Source organism: Neolamprologus brichardi, chromosome 1 (assembly GCF_056152115.1).
Source record: "Neolamprologus brichardi isolate AB-2024 chromosome 1, ASM5615211v1, whole genome shotgun sequence".
Lineage (NCBI taxonomy): Eukaryota > Metazoa > Chordata > Actinopteri > Cichliformes > Cichlidae > Neolamprologus > Neolamprologus brichardi.
Genome location: NC_142104.1, coordinates 5211269 through 5226970, shown reverse-complemented (window position 1 = coordinate 5226970; position 15702 = coordinate 5211269). Strand labels below are relative to the sequence as shown.

General features: G+C 43.0%; 1 protein-coding gene across 2 annotated transcripts in view; it reads right to left on the bottom strand.

The window, feature by feature from the left end:
• Positions 1–14840, bottom strand: part of cdh8 (cadherin 8) — a 101935-nt gene extending 87095 nt beyond the window's left edge. For both annotated transcript variants that reach the window (XM_006779702.2, XM_006779703.2), the window contains exons 1-2: positions 14651–14840; positions 12144–12670 (exon numbers count right to left, since the gene is read on the bottom strand). In XM_006779702.2, coding sequence (XP_006779765.2) covers positions 12144–12401 — 258 coding nt within the window. In that variant the 5' untranslated portion in view covers positions 12402–12670; positions 14651–14840. The remainder of the gene's footprint in view (positions 1–12143; positions 12671–14650) is intronic.
• Between the last annotated feature and the right edge of the window lie 862 nt (positions 14841–15702).

Below are 15702 nucleotides of genomic sequence, written 5' to 3'. Positions count from 1 at the left end.
TCAATCACTAGCTTACCATGGAAAATAACTCTGGCTTTCAGATATCACTTAAGTGCTTGGGCTCTCAGTGCTGTTTCTACATTTATGTACAAAAATGGTTCCAACCTTTTTGTGTAAAACCAAAAAAACAAACAAGTAAAGAATCCATACATCAGTTTGTCTGTGAAATCATCCTTGTTAGCTTTAACCAAAAGAAATCCTCCTGTTTATTCGTGTATGACATCACCATTAAGCCGTAAGTAATCAACCTCTGCAATGATACTACATTTAAACGCTTTGATAACTTAACTAAATGTTCACCCTCCTCCAACATTACACAAGTCCAGTCTTTCATCAAACTCATTTACGACGATGTTACACTAATTGGATCTTCTATTATTCATAATAGCAGCAGTTTTTCTTGGAACTCTGCATTTCATTAAACCACAATAGAGAAGACCACGCATTGGTGAAGATTTTTTAATATTTCATCAGATAGACCATTGGTGCATGTCCGCTCCACAAGCAGAACAACAAGCATTTACCGCTAGGATAAAGGCAATTAGCCAGACTTCAGTAACAGACGGCCTATAGCCCCTAAAAGCTTTTCACATGTTTCTGGCATCCTCTATTCGGTGTCCCTCAGCACATCATTTTGTTGCCATCGAGAGCAGAGAGCAGCTGAGAGAGGCAACGTAACATGCCGTGTCCCTCGTTGTGCATGCGCCACTAGCAGACACACATACACCAGGAATCTTTGAGAACACTTTCAACATCCTGCACGCTCGGCCCTGATTCCCATTAAGCATTCATGATTCATCTGGATTTTATATTATAACGTTTTGAATTTTTCATGCAGTCCCCCCCCCACACACACACACACTCCAGCCCCCCTTCCTCTTCACATCCCACCCCCTTTTCTGATCTGACAGAAAAAAGAAGACTTAATCAAACATCGGAGGAGGGGGAACTATCCAAAGTGTCACTTTCACACACACAAAGACGCATGTCTTTCCATCATCGCCACCTGCTTCTTACATCCCAGATACTTTTTTATTCTTGAAGTTAGTTGATTTATAAGACACAGGCTGGCTGTATCGCATGCACCTTGGAGACACAAACACTAGGAAGAAGGATTATTAAAGGGATACAGGTGTATTCACAGGTAGAACGCAAGTAAGGTTGGGTAGTAAAGTATGGCGGGTGTGTGGGTGCTGCCCTTTTACGTTCTCTGTCGCCTCCCTTGGCTATTATTTCAGCTATCTTTTTGTTCTTTCTGCAGAAAGGATCATTAAACCAAAATAATTCATTTGTGAGAAAGGTCAAAGCCACAGTCTGTTGGCACCCAGATACCCGAGTCAGGAGTGGTTGCATTAAGACAGAAGCAAGCACAAAGGATGGCGCCGCCAATTCTCCTTATGTATGTGTGTGTGTTTTCTTTTATTGTCGCGTCCGTGATTGAGGTGAGCAACCCCGAGCCTTCAACTCAGCAGTAATGATAATCATCATCTTTAACACCCGTTATAGGTGAAGACACCAATCTTCAAGTAAATGTCACACCCACTGTTTACTAAGGCCACTGTGTTTTTATATTGCATGAGGCAGGTGAGGAGGGGGCTAGGGACTAGCTAGGGAAGAAATAGGAGGGAAGCCAAGGTGTGCCAGTAAGGAAGCAGAGGAAAAATGTTGAGGACTGTCATCTTTTAAGTGCCAGAAATAGGCACTCACCCTCCAACTGATCCAGAACTCCCTCCCCATTGTCTCTCCTGCTCCAGCCCACGTGTGCTCCCAGCAAACCGTGAAGCCAAATGCACAGCCAGTCACACAATAACAACATCCATTCTTAACAAGATTACTCCGGCAGTCCCAGTTTGGCTGATGGGACGTGCATGGGAGCAGAGGCGCGGGGATAAGCCGCCTGCAGCTGCCTGCAGCGTTTCACATACGCTGGGATCTGTCCATAGGAGAGGAGCTTCCTGGGGAGTTGAGCCAAACATCCAGCCCACAAGAGCACACTGGCACGGGAAGCAAGAATCTTTAGCTACTACTGCTGGTTCTGTGCCTTATGCCCACAAAAGACTATGGCAGAGGCAAGGGCCAATTAGCAGGTTTCAGATATTCATAATCTGTTCATCTGAAAAATCAGATTTGAATAATTGTAACCTCATTTACTGCTACTAATGCTTGGCCAGCGATTTGACTTGAAAACACAATCCATATTTATAAGCAAGCAGAATGCCCGACGTCATTCAGAGAACTTGTTGCCTAATTTAGCTGCGCATAGTATTTTGCCTAAGAAATCAACAAACTTTTCAGCACAGACAAAAATAATCGAGTCTGTTAAATTTAACTCAAAGAAGATGTAATCAAACAAAGCAAAATCGAGCCCATTTTTAAAAGAAACATGGCTAATTTAGACAAAACAATGCATCAGCCAAGCCTGTGAGGTGAACCGCTTTAATTCCTATAAATTAGTTAGAGCAAAGTTCAAGGCAGAGTGCCAGATGATTTAGCCCAGTAAGCGCTCCACCTCCGCACAGCCAGCACAGGCCAAGCCCGGTGAGCCAGGGAGAGCGAGGGAAGCGGGAGGAGATGAGAGCTGAGGGGAGGGAAGGCAGTTAAGAGAGGGCTGGGGTAGTTAAGATTCGGACTTAATGAGAGGATAGTGTTTCTCTGGATTATAGCCGGAAGAGTTCGACACTGTTGACTGACAAACAGTGACATGGGAGCGAGCTAATCGCAGCAATGCAGTCCAAGGTGAAACCATAAAGGGACCATTTGTTATGAATTAGTACTGATGCAGAAGCTCGGGAAAGTGGCCCCCACATGAGCTGCTCACTGTACAACATGGATTTAATCATGCTGAGCCACAGATGTGAGTGATAGCAGCAAGCTTGTTACTTTGCTCAGGGACTCTGAAGCCACGCGAATGGATGTGCTTTCCTGTTAAATTATTATTGCAGCTGATGCATGTACACAAGAGAGCTTCCAGGGATGGCGGACGAGGTGCATCCCCTATGATACACTGAACTGAAACATTATTTCAGCTCCCATAAGAAAATACACGAGGAGGAAATATAGTGTGTAATCGTATGTAATTCCCCGGCAGTGGCTGTATGTGAGTGGAGAAGCAGGAAATTGTGATCTGTGGAAGTCTGGCTGTGAGTGTGTGTGTGTGCGCGTTTAAAAACACATAAAGGGGGAAATGAAATCAGTGATATTTTTAAATATGGCATATCATACTTATACTAAATGACATGCTGGTAAAAATAAAATTCTTGGCAATAACATTTAAGCTACAAGCTCAGTCAGTACGCTGGAAACGTAATCAGGCCAGTGAGGATGAGATCACCTGGAAATTTGAAACACTGTCGATTTCCACCTGCAATTTCTGCTCAAAGCACATATCGTGCAGTTCAGAGAGAAATCTTTCAGGAATATGACCACAGTGAAAACCCAGCAAATGTTTGCTGAGATAGACCAGCTATAAAGCATCGTGGACACACTGTATTTACTCACACATAGCCCTAATGTCTAAATATACTCCATCCAAGCTGGTGTCCGCTCATCTCATTTTAGTCTGTCTCAACACTCCTGAATGGACTGGAGTACAACACGCGCATGCACATACACATATGCAGCTTGTTAATGGGAACCAGGATGACAATACAAAGCCATAGACAACCTGTCAAGCTCTTCGAGGGCAACACTAATGTGATCCCACAGCTCTATCAGAGCCATCACTGGGCCCAGTATTTTATTACAGACTGGGAGGGACAGACAGAGAGAGAGATTGGAAAAAAGGAAGGGGGGGGGGATGTGACCATGGCCCATTGATATAATGGCCCTGCTGGCATTAGTGATGTACTGTACAGGTGAGGCACACAGGGAAAGAGGAGAGTGTGGTAACAGGGCAGGGGAAGGTGCAGGAAGTAGTGGACAGGGATATGTTAGAGTGTTTTTAATGTTTGTTTGTTTGTTTGTTTTTTAAGGGAATGGGGGGTTGCTTTTTTCTCTAAACTGCAAATGAAGAGGGAATGGAGATCTAAGAGCTGGAAGACAGAGGAGCTGTAGCTCAATATGGATCTGTGTGGTGCTGCCTGAAGAGAGATTACAGAGCTGTATTCCAGGAGCTGTTGTGGGTGTGAGAAACCAAATGGAATGGAAAGAAGTCCAACAAACATTGATGGGCTTTCCTTTTCTGGATTTGATGACAGCTTTTTTTATTCAACCCTCTCTCTATGGCACTGGAACCTGTGTCTAATTTGGGCTATATTTCAGAATTAATTATATCTGAGCCAATGCTTATAATTTATGTGTCATAATGGCTATCAATCACTGGCAATAAATCGGCTAATATTCTCATTAACTCCCACTCCTCATCCATCAATCAAGGACATAGCCAGATATCCGTTCGACTGTTGGAGCCAGAGTAAATTCAGATAAAGGTGGGCGATCCTCATTAACGTCAGGCCAAATCGGCACTACTGAGTCAAGGAGCAAGCTCAACCTTTGATCTGCTCGAGCGGCAACAGCGGCGCCTTTAGCGGGACCGGGGAGTCTGAGGCTTCTCTGGCAGCTGTATTCAGGACTCAATCTCGCCTTAGCTTTGCCTCGCTGCTTCACATCGCCAAAGCCAAACACTCTGAGAAATTTTAACAATGTCATTGTACCACACCCCATCAGCCCCAGAGGCAAGCTTACTTGGGCTCAAGAGCCACTCTCTCCATAATCACCCCTTCACAGAGAGAAAGAAGGAGAAAGAGGTGGAGGTAGAAGTGGGGGACAGAGACTGAGAGAGGCAATCCAGCTGAGCAAAAGTAGCTTGCATCAGTATTTATAGAGTGATATCCCACATGTTGTACTAGCAGTCCAAAGCACAGAAAGTAACAAAAGGATATGAACCGAATTTGAAAAACTGTGCTAAGCTAATCGTAATCTATTCAGGTCCAGACTGAGACAGTAAACAGACTGAAAAAAATAACATTCTCTTCTGATATCATGTGAAGTGATGGGAATTTAACCTTTTCAAATACAAAATTCAATAAATAAATAAACACATACTAGGGACACATATTTTTTCCAAGGAACAAGCGGATGGGTTCAAGCTGTGATCTTTTATCAGTTTCACCTGAACGTACATCTGAAGGGGAAAACAAGAACGGAAGATTGAACCATTTCACACAAGTCGGTACAAGAAAAAAAGGTCTTCAATTTTAGGGGGGGAACAGAGCTACAGAATATCACCTTTGCTTCCAGCAAAACACCCAGCAGACTTATATTACACCACCAATCTGATAGTGTTCTGGCTCTTCTCGTTGGGAGTTCTGTCAAACAGCTTGTTTGGAAGAATAAAGCTTGCATTTTCTTCCCCAAGAACCTATGTGAAGAAAGACAAAGCATTTTCTTTTCTTCTTCTTTTTTTTTGCAGAGATTCATCTGTTGTCTTTGCTGAATCGGTAATCAAAGCCAGATTTTTCTTTCTGCATCACTGTCACTCTTTGCGATCGTATAGTTTCACCTGAACTGATGAATATTAATGGGCCATTATTCTCTTTGTGAAAAAAACACACAAAACGCATTCAGTCCTGTGGTGAATAAAATTGCTAGACAATAGGATGAGGGATCACTCAGTTTAACACGTTTTGAGTACAACTCAACCCTGGAATCCATCATTAGCAATACTAACACACCACATGCTAAATGATTGCCTGGAAGTAAAGCTAAGAGTTAAATCGGAGACTGTGAGATTTCCCTTCATAAACTGCCATCAATCTGCCTTGCACTACAAAGAAAAACCCATTCTGATATCTCTTTGGTGCAAACACAGCAATTTGTTCAGTGTTTGTCTGCTGTTCTAAGGCAATGTTTTGCCTTTAATGGCCTGGTGTAATTGAGTTTCTTTGTTGTATGTTTGAATAATTGAAATTGCTCTGATTAAAGATGCAAAATGGTTGGTAAACATGGCTAATGCCTTGCCAGGCATTGTACAGAAAAAAAAAGTCCTAAATTCGACTACAAAACTCTTTTTTATACTAAAATAAAAGCTATTTTTCACCACTGTGATAATGCAATGGTAAATCGAGAGCTGCTTTGCCTAAAATTACCATCTGCCTGGTTTCCAGTGGTTCCCATAAGAGTCTTTACTCGCTCAAGTGGTATTGGTATCATCGATGAGCAAACATGTGTCCATATGAACTAGCTCTCTGTTCTTAATGATGGGATATTTCTGGACCATCCTAGCTGATGATGAGTAATCCTAAAATCCCTTCCAACGCTGTTCGTTTTAAGCTACAGCAACAAGATTTCACAGCTGTCTCCCCGACTTCACTTTAACAGGTACTGCATGTCTGCCTCCGCGACACAAGCGGGACTGACGGGGGTTGACGAGCACGCCGCTCAGTGAATCACAATGTCGAGAAACGATGCGCTGAAGAAGAACACCGAAAGGGAAGGGGGCTGTCACGCCTTATGGCCGTCCTTCTCACTCTTCCACACCTCCCTGTCCTCCCCCTCCTTCCCTGCATTTATGCTAATAGTCTCTGCTGGGAGAGAGCACCGTGGCTGACACACAGTTAAAAATCAATGGCACAATTTCTCTCAAATACAATCTCTTACTCTTGTTACCAGCATTTGTATAGTCATCAGAGTGCACCAGCAAAAAAAAAAAAAAAAGCTATAGGATGGAAAGAGTCCAGTCTTGGCCTGGACTTCCCTGACAACCATCCCACAATTGCAGACACAGGCGGCCTCACACAGCAGAGAAAATTGTGCAAAATACACAGAGAGCTTTGTGACCCATTTGAATCACACCTCCCACCCATTTGATTCATTTTTTAATTAAGCACGAGAAAGACTGGGAAAGGGGAAGAAAAGGAGACAGAAAGGAAGAGAGATTTATAGTCTTAAAGGAAGTAGTGGTGGACATCGTGGACACACTGTATTTACTCACACATAGCCCTAATGTCTAAATATACTCCATCCAAGCTGGTGTCCGCTCATCTCATTTTAGTCTGTCTCAACACTCCTGAATGGACTGGAGTACAACACGCGCATGCACATACACATATGCAGCTTGTTAATGGGAACCAGGATGACAATACAAAGCCATAGACAACCTGTCAAGCTCTTCGAGGGCAACACTAATGTGATCCCACAGCTCTATCAGAGCCATCACTGGGCCCAGTATTTTATTACAGACTGGGAGGGACAGACAGAGAGAGAGATTGGAAAAAAGGAAGGGGGGGGGGATGTGACCATGGCCCATTGATATAATGGCCCTGCTGGCATTAGTGATGTACTGTACAGGTGAGGCACACAGGGAAAGAGGAGAGTGTGGTAACAGGGCAGGGGAAGGTGCAGGAAGTAGTGGACAGGGATATGTTAGAGTGTTTTTAATGTTTGTTTGTTTGTTTGTTTTTTAAGGGAATGGGGGGTTGCTTTTTTCTCTAAACTGCAAATGAAGAGGGAATGGAGATCTAAGAGCTGGAAGACAGAGGAGCTGTAGCTCAATATGGATCTGTGTGGTGCTGCCTGAAGAGAGATTACAGAGCTGTATTCCAGGAGCTGTTGTGGGTGTGAGAAACCAAATGGAATGGAAAGAAGTCCAACAAACATTGATGGGCTTTCCTTTTCTGGATTTGATGACAGCTTTTTTTATTCAACCCTCTCTCTATGGCACTGGAACCTGTGTCTAATTTGGGCTATATTTCAGAATTAATTATATCTGAGCCAATGCTTATAATTTATGTGTCATAATGGCTATCAATCACTGGCAATAAATCGGCTAATATTCTCATTAACTCCCACTCCTCATCCATCAATCAAGGACATAGCCAGATATCCGTTCGACTGTTGGAGCCAGAGTAAATTCAGATAAAGGTGGGCGATCCTCATTAACGTCAGGCCAAATCGGCACTACTGAGTCAAGGAGCAAGCTCAACCTTTGATCTGCTCGAGCGGCAACAGCGGCGCCTTTAGCGGGACCGGGGAGTCTGAGGCTTCTCTGGCAGCTGTATTCAGGACTCAATCTCGCCTTAGCTTTGCCTCGCTGCTTCACATCGCCAAAGCCAAACACTCTGAGAAATTTTAACAATGTCATTGTACCACACCCCATCAGCCCCAGAGGCAAGCTTACTTGGGCTCAAGAGCCACTCTCTCCATAATCACCCCTTCACAGAGAGAAAGAAGGAGAAAGAGGTGGAGGTAGAAGTGGGGGACAGAGACTGAGAGAGGCAATCCAGCTGAGCAAAAGTAGCTTGCATCAGTATTTATAGAGTGATATCCCACATGTTGTACTAGCAGTCCAAAGCACAGAAAGTAACAAAAGGATATGAACCGAATTTGAAAAACTGTGCTAAGCTAATCGTAATCTATTCAGGTCCAGACTGAGACAGTAAACAGACTGAAAAAAATAACATTCTCTTCTGATATCATGTGAAGTGATGGGAATTTAACCTTTTCAAATACAAAATTCAATAAATAAATAAACACATACTAGGGACACATATTTTTTCCAAGGAACAAGCGGATGGGTTCAAGCTGTGATCTTTTATCAGTTTCACCTGAACGTACATCTGAAGGGGAAAACAAGAACGGAAGATTGAACCATTTCACACAAGTCGGTACAAGAAAAAAAGGTCTTCAATTTTAGGGGGGGAACAGAGCTACAGAATATCACCTTTGCTTCCAGCAAAACACCCAGCAGACTTATATTACACCACCAATCTGATAGTGTTCTGGCTCTTCTCGTTGGGAGTTCTGTCAAACAGCTTGTTTGGAAGAATAAAGCTTGCATTTTCTTCCCCAAGAACCTATGTGAAGAAAGACAAAGCATTTTCTTTTCTTCTTCTTTTTTTTTGCAGAGATTCATCTGTTGTCTTTGCTGAATCGGTAATCAAAGCCAGATTTTTCTTTCTGCATCACTGTCACTCTTTGCGATCGTATAGTTTCACCTGAACTGATGAATATTAATGGGCCATTATTCTCTTTGTGAAAAAAACACACAAAACGCATTCAGTCCTGTGGTGAATAAAATTGCTAGACAATAGGATGAGGGATCACTCAGTTTAACACGTTTTGAGTACAACTCAACCCTGGAATCCATCATTAGCAATACTAACACACCACATGCTAAATGATTGCCTGGAAGTAAAGCTAAGAGTTAAATCGGAGACTGTGAGATTTCCCTTCATAAACTGCCATCAATCTGCCTTGCACTACAAAGAAAAACCCATTCTGATATCTCTTTGGTGCAAACACAGCAATTTGTTCAGTGTTTGTCTGCTGTTCTAAGGCAATGTTTTGCCTTTAATGGCCTGGTGTAATTGAGTTTCTTTGTTGTATGTTTGAATAATTGAAATTGCTCTGATTAAAGATGCAAAATGGTTGGTAAACATGGCTAATGCCTTGCCAGGCATTGTACAGAAAAAAAAAGTCCTAAATTCGACTACAAAACTCTTTTTTATACTAAAATAAAAGCTATTTTTCACCACTGTGATAATGCAATGGTAAATCGAGAGCTGCTTTGCCTAAAATTACCATCTGCCTGGTTTCCAGTGGTTCCCATAAGAGTCTTTACTCGCTCAAGTGGTATTGGTATCATCGATGAGCAAACATGTGTCCATATGAACTAGCTCTCTGTTCTTAATGATGGGATATTTCTGGACCATCCTAGCTGATGATGAGTAATCCTAAAATCCCTTCCAACGCTGTTCGTTTTAAGCTACAGCAACAAGATTTCACAGCTGTCTCCCCGACTTCACTTTAACAGGTACTGCATGTCTGCCTCCGCGACACAAGCGGGACTGACGGGGGTTGACGAGCACGCCGCTCAGTGAATCACAATGTCGAGAAACGATGCGCTGAAGAAGAACACCGAAAGGGAAGGGGGCTGTCACGCCTTATGGCCGTCCTTCTCACTCTTCCACACCTCCCTGTCCTCCCCCTCCTTCCCTGCATTTATGCTAATAGTCTCTGCTGGGAGAGAGCACCGTGGCTGACACACAGTTAAAAATCAATGGCACAATTTCTCTCAAATACAATCTCTTACTCTTGTTACCAGCATTTGTATAGTCATCAGAGTGCACCAGCAAAAAAAAAAAAAAAAGCTATAGGATGGAAAGAGTCCAGTCTTGGCCTGGACTTCCCTGACAACCATCCCACAATTGCAGACACAGGCGGCCTCACACAGCAGAGAAAATTGTGCAAAATACACAGAGAGCTTTGTGACCCATTTGAATCACACCTCCCACCCATTTGATTCATTTTTTAATTAAGCACGAGAAAGACTGGGAAAGGGGAAGAAAAGGAGACAGAAAGGAAGAGAGATTTATAGTCTTAAAGGGATGCAGTGCCATCTTGGTCTAACACAGGACTTATCTTAGCTCTGCCAGGCATACTCATGAGCACTTAACCTTGCAGTGAACGCTACCCATCATCATCGCTTTACAAAAAAAAAAAGGCTAGCTGCCTTTTTCTCTGCCCAGAGCTGCCCCCCAACCCTACCCCAATCCTTGCACTGTCCTTCAACAGGAAGATGCTTATATCTATGACTAACCTATCCTACAGTCAACTTTGCAAGCATTAACTGAGGCCTTGAGAGAACGCATCCTTCATGACCGAGAACATAACTTGATTTTGTGCCACCAATTCTCTGCTGACAATGTGCAGAACATTTGACACTCTGGCCAGGGGCACACGGCGCAGTATTCAAAGCAAAAGTGTGTGTAAGCTTGGAGCTGAAATCACAACCGTGTTATCCACATATTTATCTTTATTAAAGGGCGCTGACTTTATTCTGTTTTTAGAAACTTTTTTTTTTATGTGGCTAAATATCTGTGGATATATAACTGTCTGGGTGATGATGTGTGAAATGTTCAAGTGCAGCTGTGAGCTACTGAACATCTAGCCTGTGAAATCCAGGCTCAAGAATGAAAAATGTGGATTCGGTGACGGTTTGTTTGTTTCAGAATTCTGATGAGCAGCCATTGTTAAATTCAGCAGTGGCTGCCTAATTGATACGGTTGAAAGATTAATGCATCACTTAACAGCGTTTTTGTGTTAGCATGGTATTTAGAAAACACAGGTGCAAATCCCGCATGGTGGTAAATGTTTAATTGATGCAGCCATATGACTACGCTCAGCATAAACAAAAACCAAAAAAAAGACGGAAAGTGAGAATAAAATGATGCACTTGCCTTGTTTTTTTTTGTTTTGGTTTTTTTTAAACAAAAAAATAAAAACAACTTTTTTTTGCATCAGTCCAGCCATCAGTTATAACAGAGGGAGTGAAAAAAAGACTTAAACTCACTGCAACGGCAAAAAGTCAAACAAAAAAGACATACTAACCAATTATCAAATATTAGCTGTGATAAACTGTTTGCAAAAACTACGACTGAACAAGATCAAATATTATGCTTGATGGCCTGAATCCCTGCCCATGCCAGAGTGGCTGGGTGATATTCTGAGGGAGGGATGTGAGCGTGGCTGCCAGCCTTACTCTCCCCAGGTGAATCCCAGCAATGAGCTGTGAACAAGCTGCTTTGGCTGGGCTGGCCAGCAGCCTTCCCCTCCCCTGAAACCTGCCTGACACTTCCACACAGGCCAGGGAGCAGGTGGCCTTTAGCTGCAGGATTAGCCTGCAGTTCTGTCCATTACACAGCCGCAATGGAAAATGTAACCAGTGCTAAAATAGACCTATCATTTCAAAGGATTTTATCGATGCTATAAACTGTGTCTAAAGAATGCATTTACATGACAAAATACAATACTAACATTTTAAAAAGAAAAGAAAAAAATCAGGGACTGCAGCCTCATCGTGTACCTTTACTTTTTGCAAAAAAAAAAAAAGTAAAAGTTAAGAACTAACAGTTGTGTTTGTTTCTCTGTTTCTGACTAACTTGAATTGCAAGAACATCCAAATGTAAAAGCAAGAAATGTGCCACCATTATTTGATGGGAGCTTAATTATTTCCATAAGCATTTTCTGACCCTCTCTCGCTGCCTTCCGCTCTCGTCCCCATATCTCTGTTTCCCCTTGACAACCACAGCCCTCCCACTGCCCATGGGAAGAACAAAAAAAATGGAGGGAGCATTCAAATGGCCGAATTAATGTTTCCACACGATAAGCGAGCTTAATATAATGCTGACAATCACAGCACTCACCCTGCCAACTAGAATTGGATCTGGTCCAGAAAATTCCTCCAGCACAAACATTTGATTCCAAACCCATCCTCTCTTGGCGCGGCTTAGTAATCTTTGTCCTTCGCCAACACCGCTCGCCACCACTGCGGACCCACCAGTTTGTGTACTTTTGGACTGGCCTATGATAGGAGTCATAGACACGGACAGAACACAAGTAATCCACACCAGCAGCAAGGACAGCCACAGATCCGTGAGCATCTCCTCAGACCGCTTTGGCATCCTGTCGCTGTGTGTTTTGTTTGTTTGTTTGCTTGTTTGTTTGTTTTACGGGATTCTTCTCTCCGCGTTGTTTGCCCCCTCCTCTCTTCAGATCAACCGCTCCTTCTTAGATAACAAGAAAAGGTTACTTGTGTCCTCCTTTAACAGCACTGCTTGCATTCATGGTGTGGTAAAGGTCACTTGCACACCTTGGCATACCTCCATAGCATTTGGTGAGGGGGTAACTGTCTTAGCACAGCATCCATTTGGCATTATTCCGAGGGGGGGACCTGCAACGAAGAAATCACAGTTTGTTAGTTGTCTCTTGGTTTTGTGGGGAGCTGTCAGAAGATGATGAAGGCAGAGAGAGGCAGAAAAAAACAAAAACAAAAACAAACTAAAAAAACAGAGTCAAATTAACATTTGAAGAAATCAGATGACACAGATAGCACGAGAGGCAAGAAAAAAATGTTTTTAGAGTAGCAAAATGATATAACAAAGATGTTTTTAATACGAAAATAAATTCTCATTTTAGGATAAGAAGTCTGGATGTCACTTCATCTTTACAAATGATCTATCTGTAGCAGCCTGACCCTTTGCTCCAATCTTGTTTTCATATTATTCTGCTACAACAGAACAAATGGCTATGTCTCCACTCTGAGGCTATTCATCCTGAAATATCAGATTGCTTTGCTTTAATCTGTTGTTCTGGGGATTATCCTGATAGATTTTGAGAAATTACACGTTCCTTGTGATTAATGTTTTGACAATACATTTCGGGTTAAGCATTGTTAGAGCCTGCGGTCATATTCCTTAGATATTGGTGCGTGCATGCATGCAATAGCACCAGGTTTAAATAGAGAAGCTGGCAGCAGGTGAGCCATGTCAACAGCACTGCAGCTCACTGATATCCAAGTAATCCAGATGAAATAATTGCTGTGGTATTTAAAGCCATGTTTACTCACTGAAACAAATGCGTAATATTACACTTGAACTGCTGTTTTCTGATAAGCGTGAACATAAAGTTGTTTCCGTAAACACAGAAACACAAACACGCAAAATTGGATACAACAGACTGATGTTTCCGGAGTAAATTAATGTAAATTTTGCCCTTCAATCAAGAACAGTTTCGGCTCTTTAAATGCTTCGCTCAGTCTGACGGGCAGTGATCAGCTGAATGCAAAATCAGAGGGTAAAACAGGCACAGGTACAAAGGGTTGGCTTTGAGTTGTCCTCAGCTAAAACTGATGGAGGTGGCGATGCTACCGGAGCACAGAACGGCTTACTTTCAGCGCGGTTTCAGTCTTAGTTTTGGTAACTTTTACTTTACACCGAATGTCACTGTGGTTATATGCTGCGTGATTACAGCGTCGCATTCCGAAGGACAGTAACGATGAATTCCACCTGCAGCTGCACTATAACAAAGTGTGAAGAGATCCGAATTACTGTGACACCGACCCGGAGACTAAAAGATCCAGGACCAGGTTAAGAAAAAAAAGATTAAAGAAGAAGAAGAAAAACGGAATTGCATACAGATAAGAGAGCAAGTGAAACTGGTAAAATGCCAAATCGTAGCCAACTTAAAAAATCTTCTCTCCGAGTCAGTCACATTAAATCACTGACATCATTTCTTCGGCATTTTAAGTCTCTGTGGTGCGTGACAGAGCAAGCGATTTCAGCACCACGGAGACGGAACAGCTCCCCGCCAGAAAGCAGCCGGTCCAGACAGCTCAGCCGCGAACAGAGCGGCGAAGAAGAAGAAGAGCTGTCCAAGGTAGGAAATTCCCACATAGGGAGATTTTAATTGCTAGTCAACGAGCAAAATGAAAGGATAAACCCCCAAAGTTTGAGCTTACTACTCGCCTTTCATGGCTTTAAAATAGTCTGAGGCAGTATCCCGATTACCCAAATTTGCTCTCTATCTGAAGTTTTACCCTTTGAGGAGACAGTCACTCCGTGTCATCGCATTAAACGTGCATAAGAATTCAAAAAAACAAAACAAAAAAAGCATTCAGACATACACGGCCGGCTTATACTGGTGACGGAAGCATGAATTACAAAAGAGGTAGTCTAAGTTGCTGAGCTCTCTGTAGACTTGCTCTGTCGCTCCGAGTCACCTCGCTCCTGTAAACGAGCCCGGCAAAATGCGCTGAAGCCACGCGTTGGAGAAAAGGGGTTATAAGAAGTCCTGTTCAACCTCTCCACAAAACACCAATTTACCTCAATAATACCTGGTAGGTTTATATATTATGGTGGTGGGCTGTACTTACTAGTGAGACTTGCATCCTTTTCCACTGCTGCATTATTTCTCCCCTTAAAACGCCAAAAACTCCAATGCGTTTCATTCGAGGCGGTGGATAAATAAGCAAAAGCCGGAGAGTCAAACGGCTAGAAATCCTTCCCGCAGTTTGTCAGTGCGGAGTGACAGTGTTGGTGTTGTAGTTAAGAGCTCCTACAGGCTTGCTGGCCGACTGGAAAAGTGAGGAAGAGATGGAGGAGAGATGCACGGTGGCGAAGAGAGCCTCCCCTCCACTGCGCTCATTGGGTTGATGAGGAGTCGGGTCAACAGGCGCACAAATGAATGCATGCCGCTCTGCCCAGGCACGGACGCGCAAAGGTTATCGTCTCACATTGCCGGCTGCAGCTGTAGGTATTATCTAGATGTGTGCAGGTAAAACGGTTCTTATCGCAGTGTGTGTGTTTTCTCTACTCTCTCCTTTTTTTTTTTTCTTTTAGTAAGTGACGCATGCGTTGGCCTTCGGTTCTCCGGGTTAATAATGAAATTAAATAGGCCAGACGAGCGGTGAAACGAAGCCGAGTTGCTCATTTACAATGCCATTTGATATGGTTAAACAATAAACAGATGGCCACACACACTGCGGGGCTACCATGGAAAGCAATGGTAAGCAAAGAACACAGAATACAATGGTCACATTTATTTACATTTTTCGAAACTAAAGTTTGTGTAAAAAAAAAGAAAGGAAACGAAAAGCATAAAAAAAAGGGCGTAAATCCCAGAGTTTTAGAAAACAAGGAGAAAGGAAGAGGTTAAACAGGTCTTTATTAAGACTGTTAGTGAAAAGGTCACGCTCATCATTGCATGCCTGAATGTGCGTGTGTGTGAGTGCAGAAAAGTGCATGAGTGACAACAGAGGCCCGTGCTGCTGTCCACATAGAGAGCCCTCTAGTGTTTGTATAGCTACTTAGCAGCAGTCACGGGGGGTGGGGGGCTTCATTAGCGCAGCGGGAAAAGAATGTCAGTATACTGTCGTTCTTGCTGTCTTTTCCCCCCGAATCTCTTTGTGAAACTCACTCCCTTCCA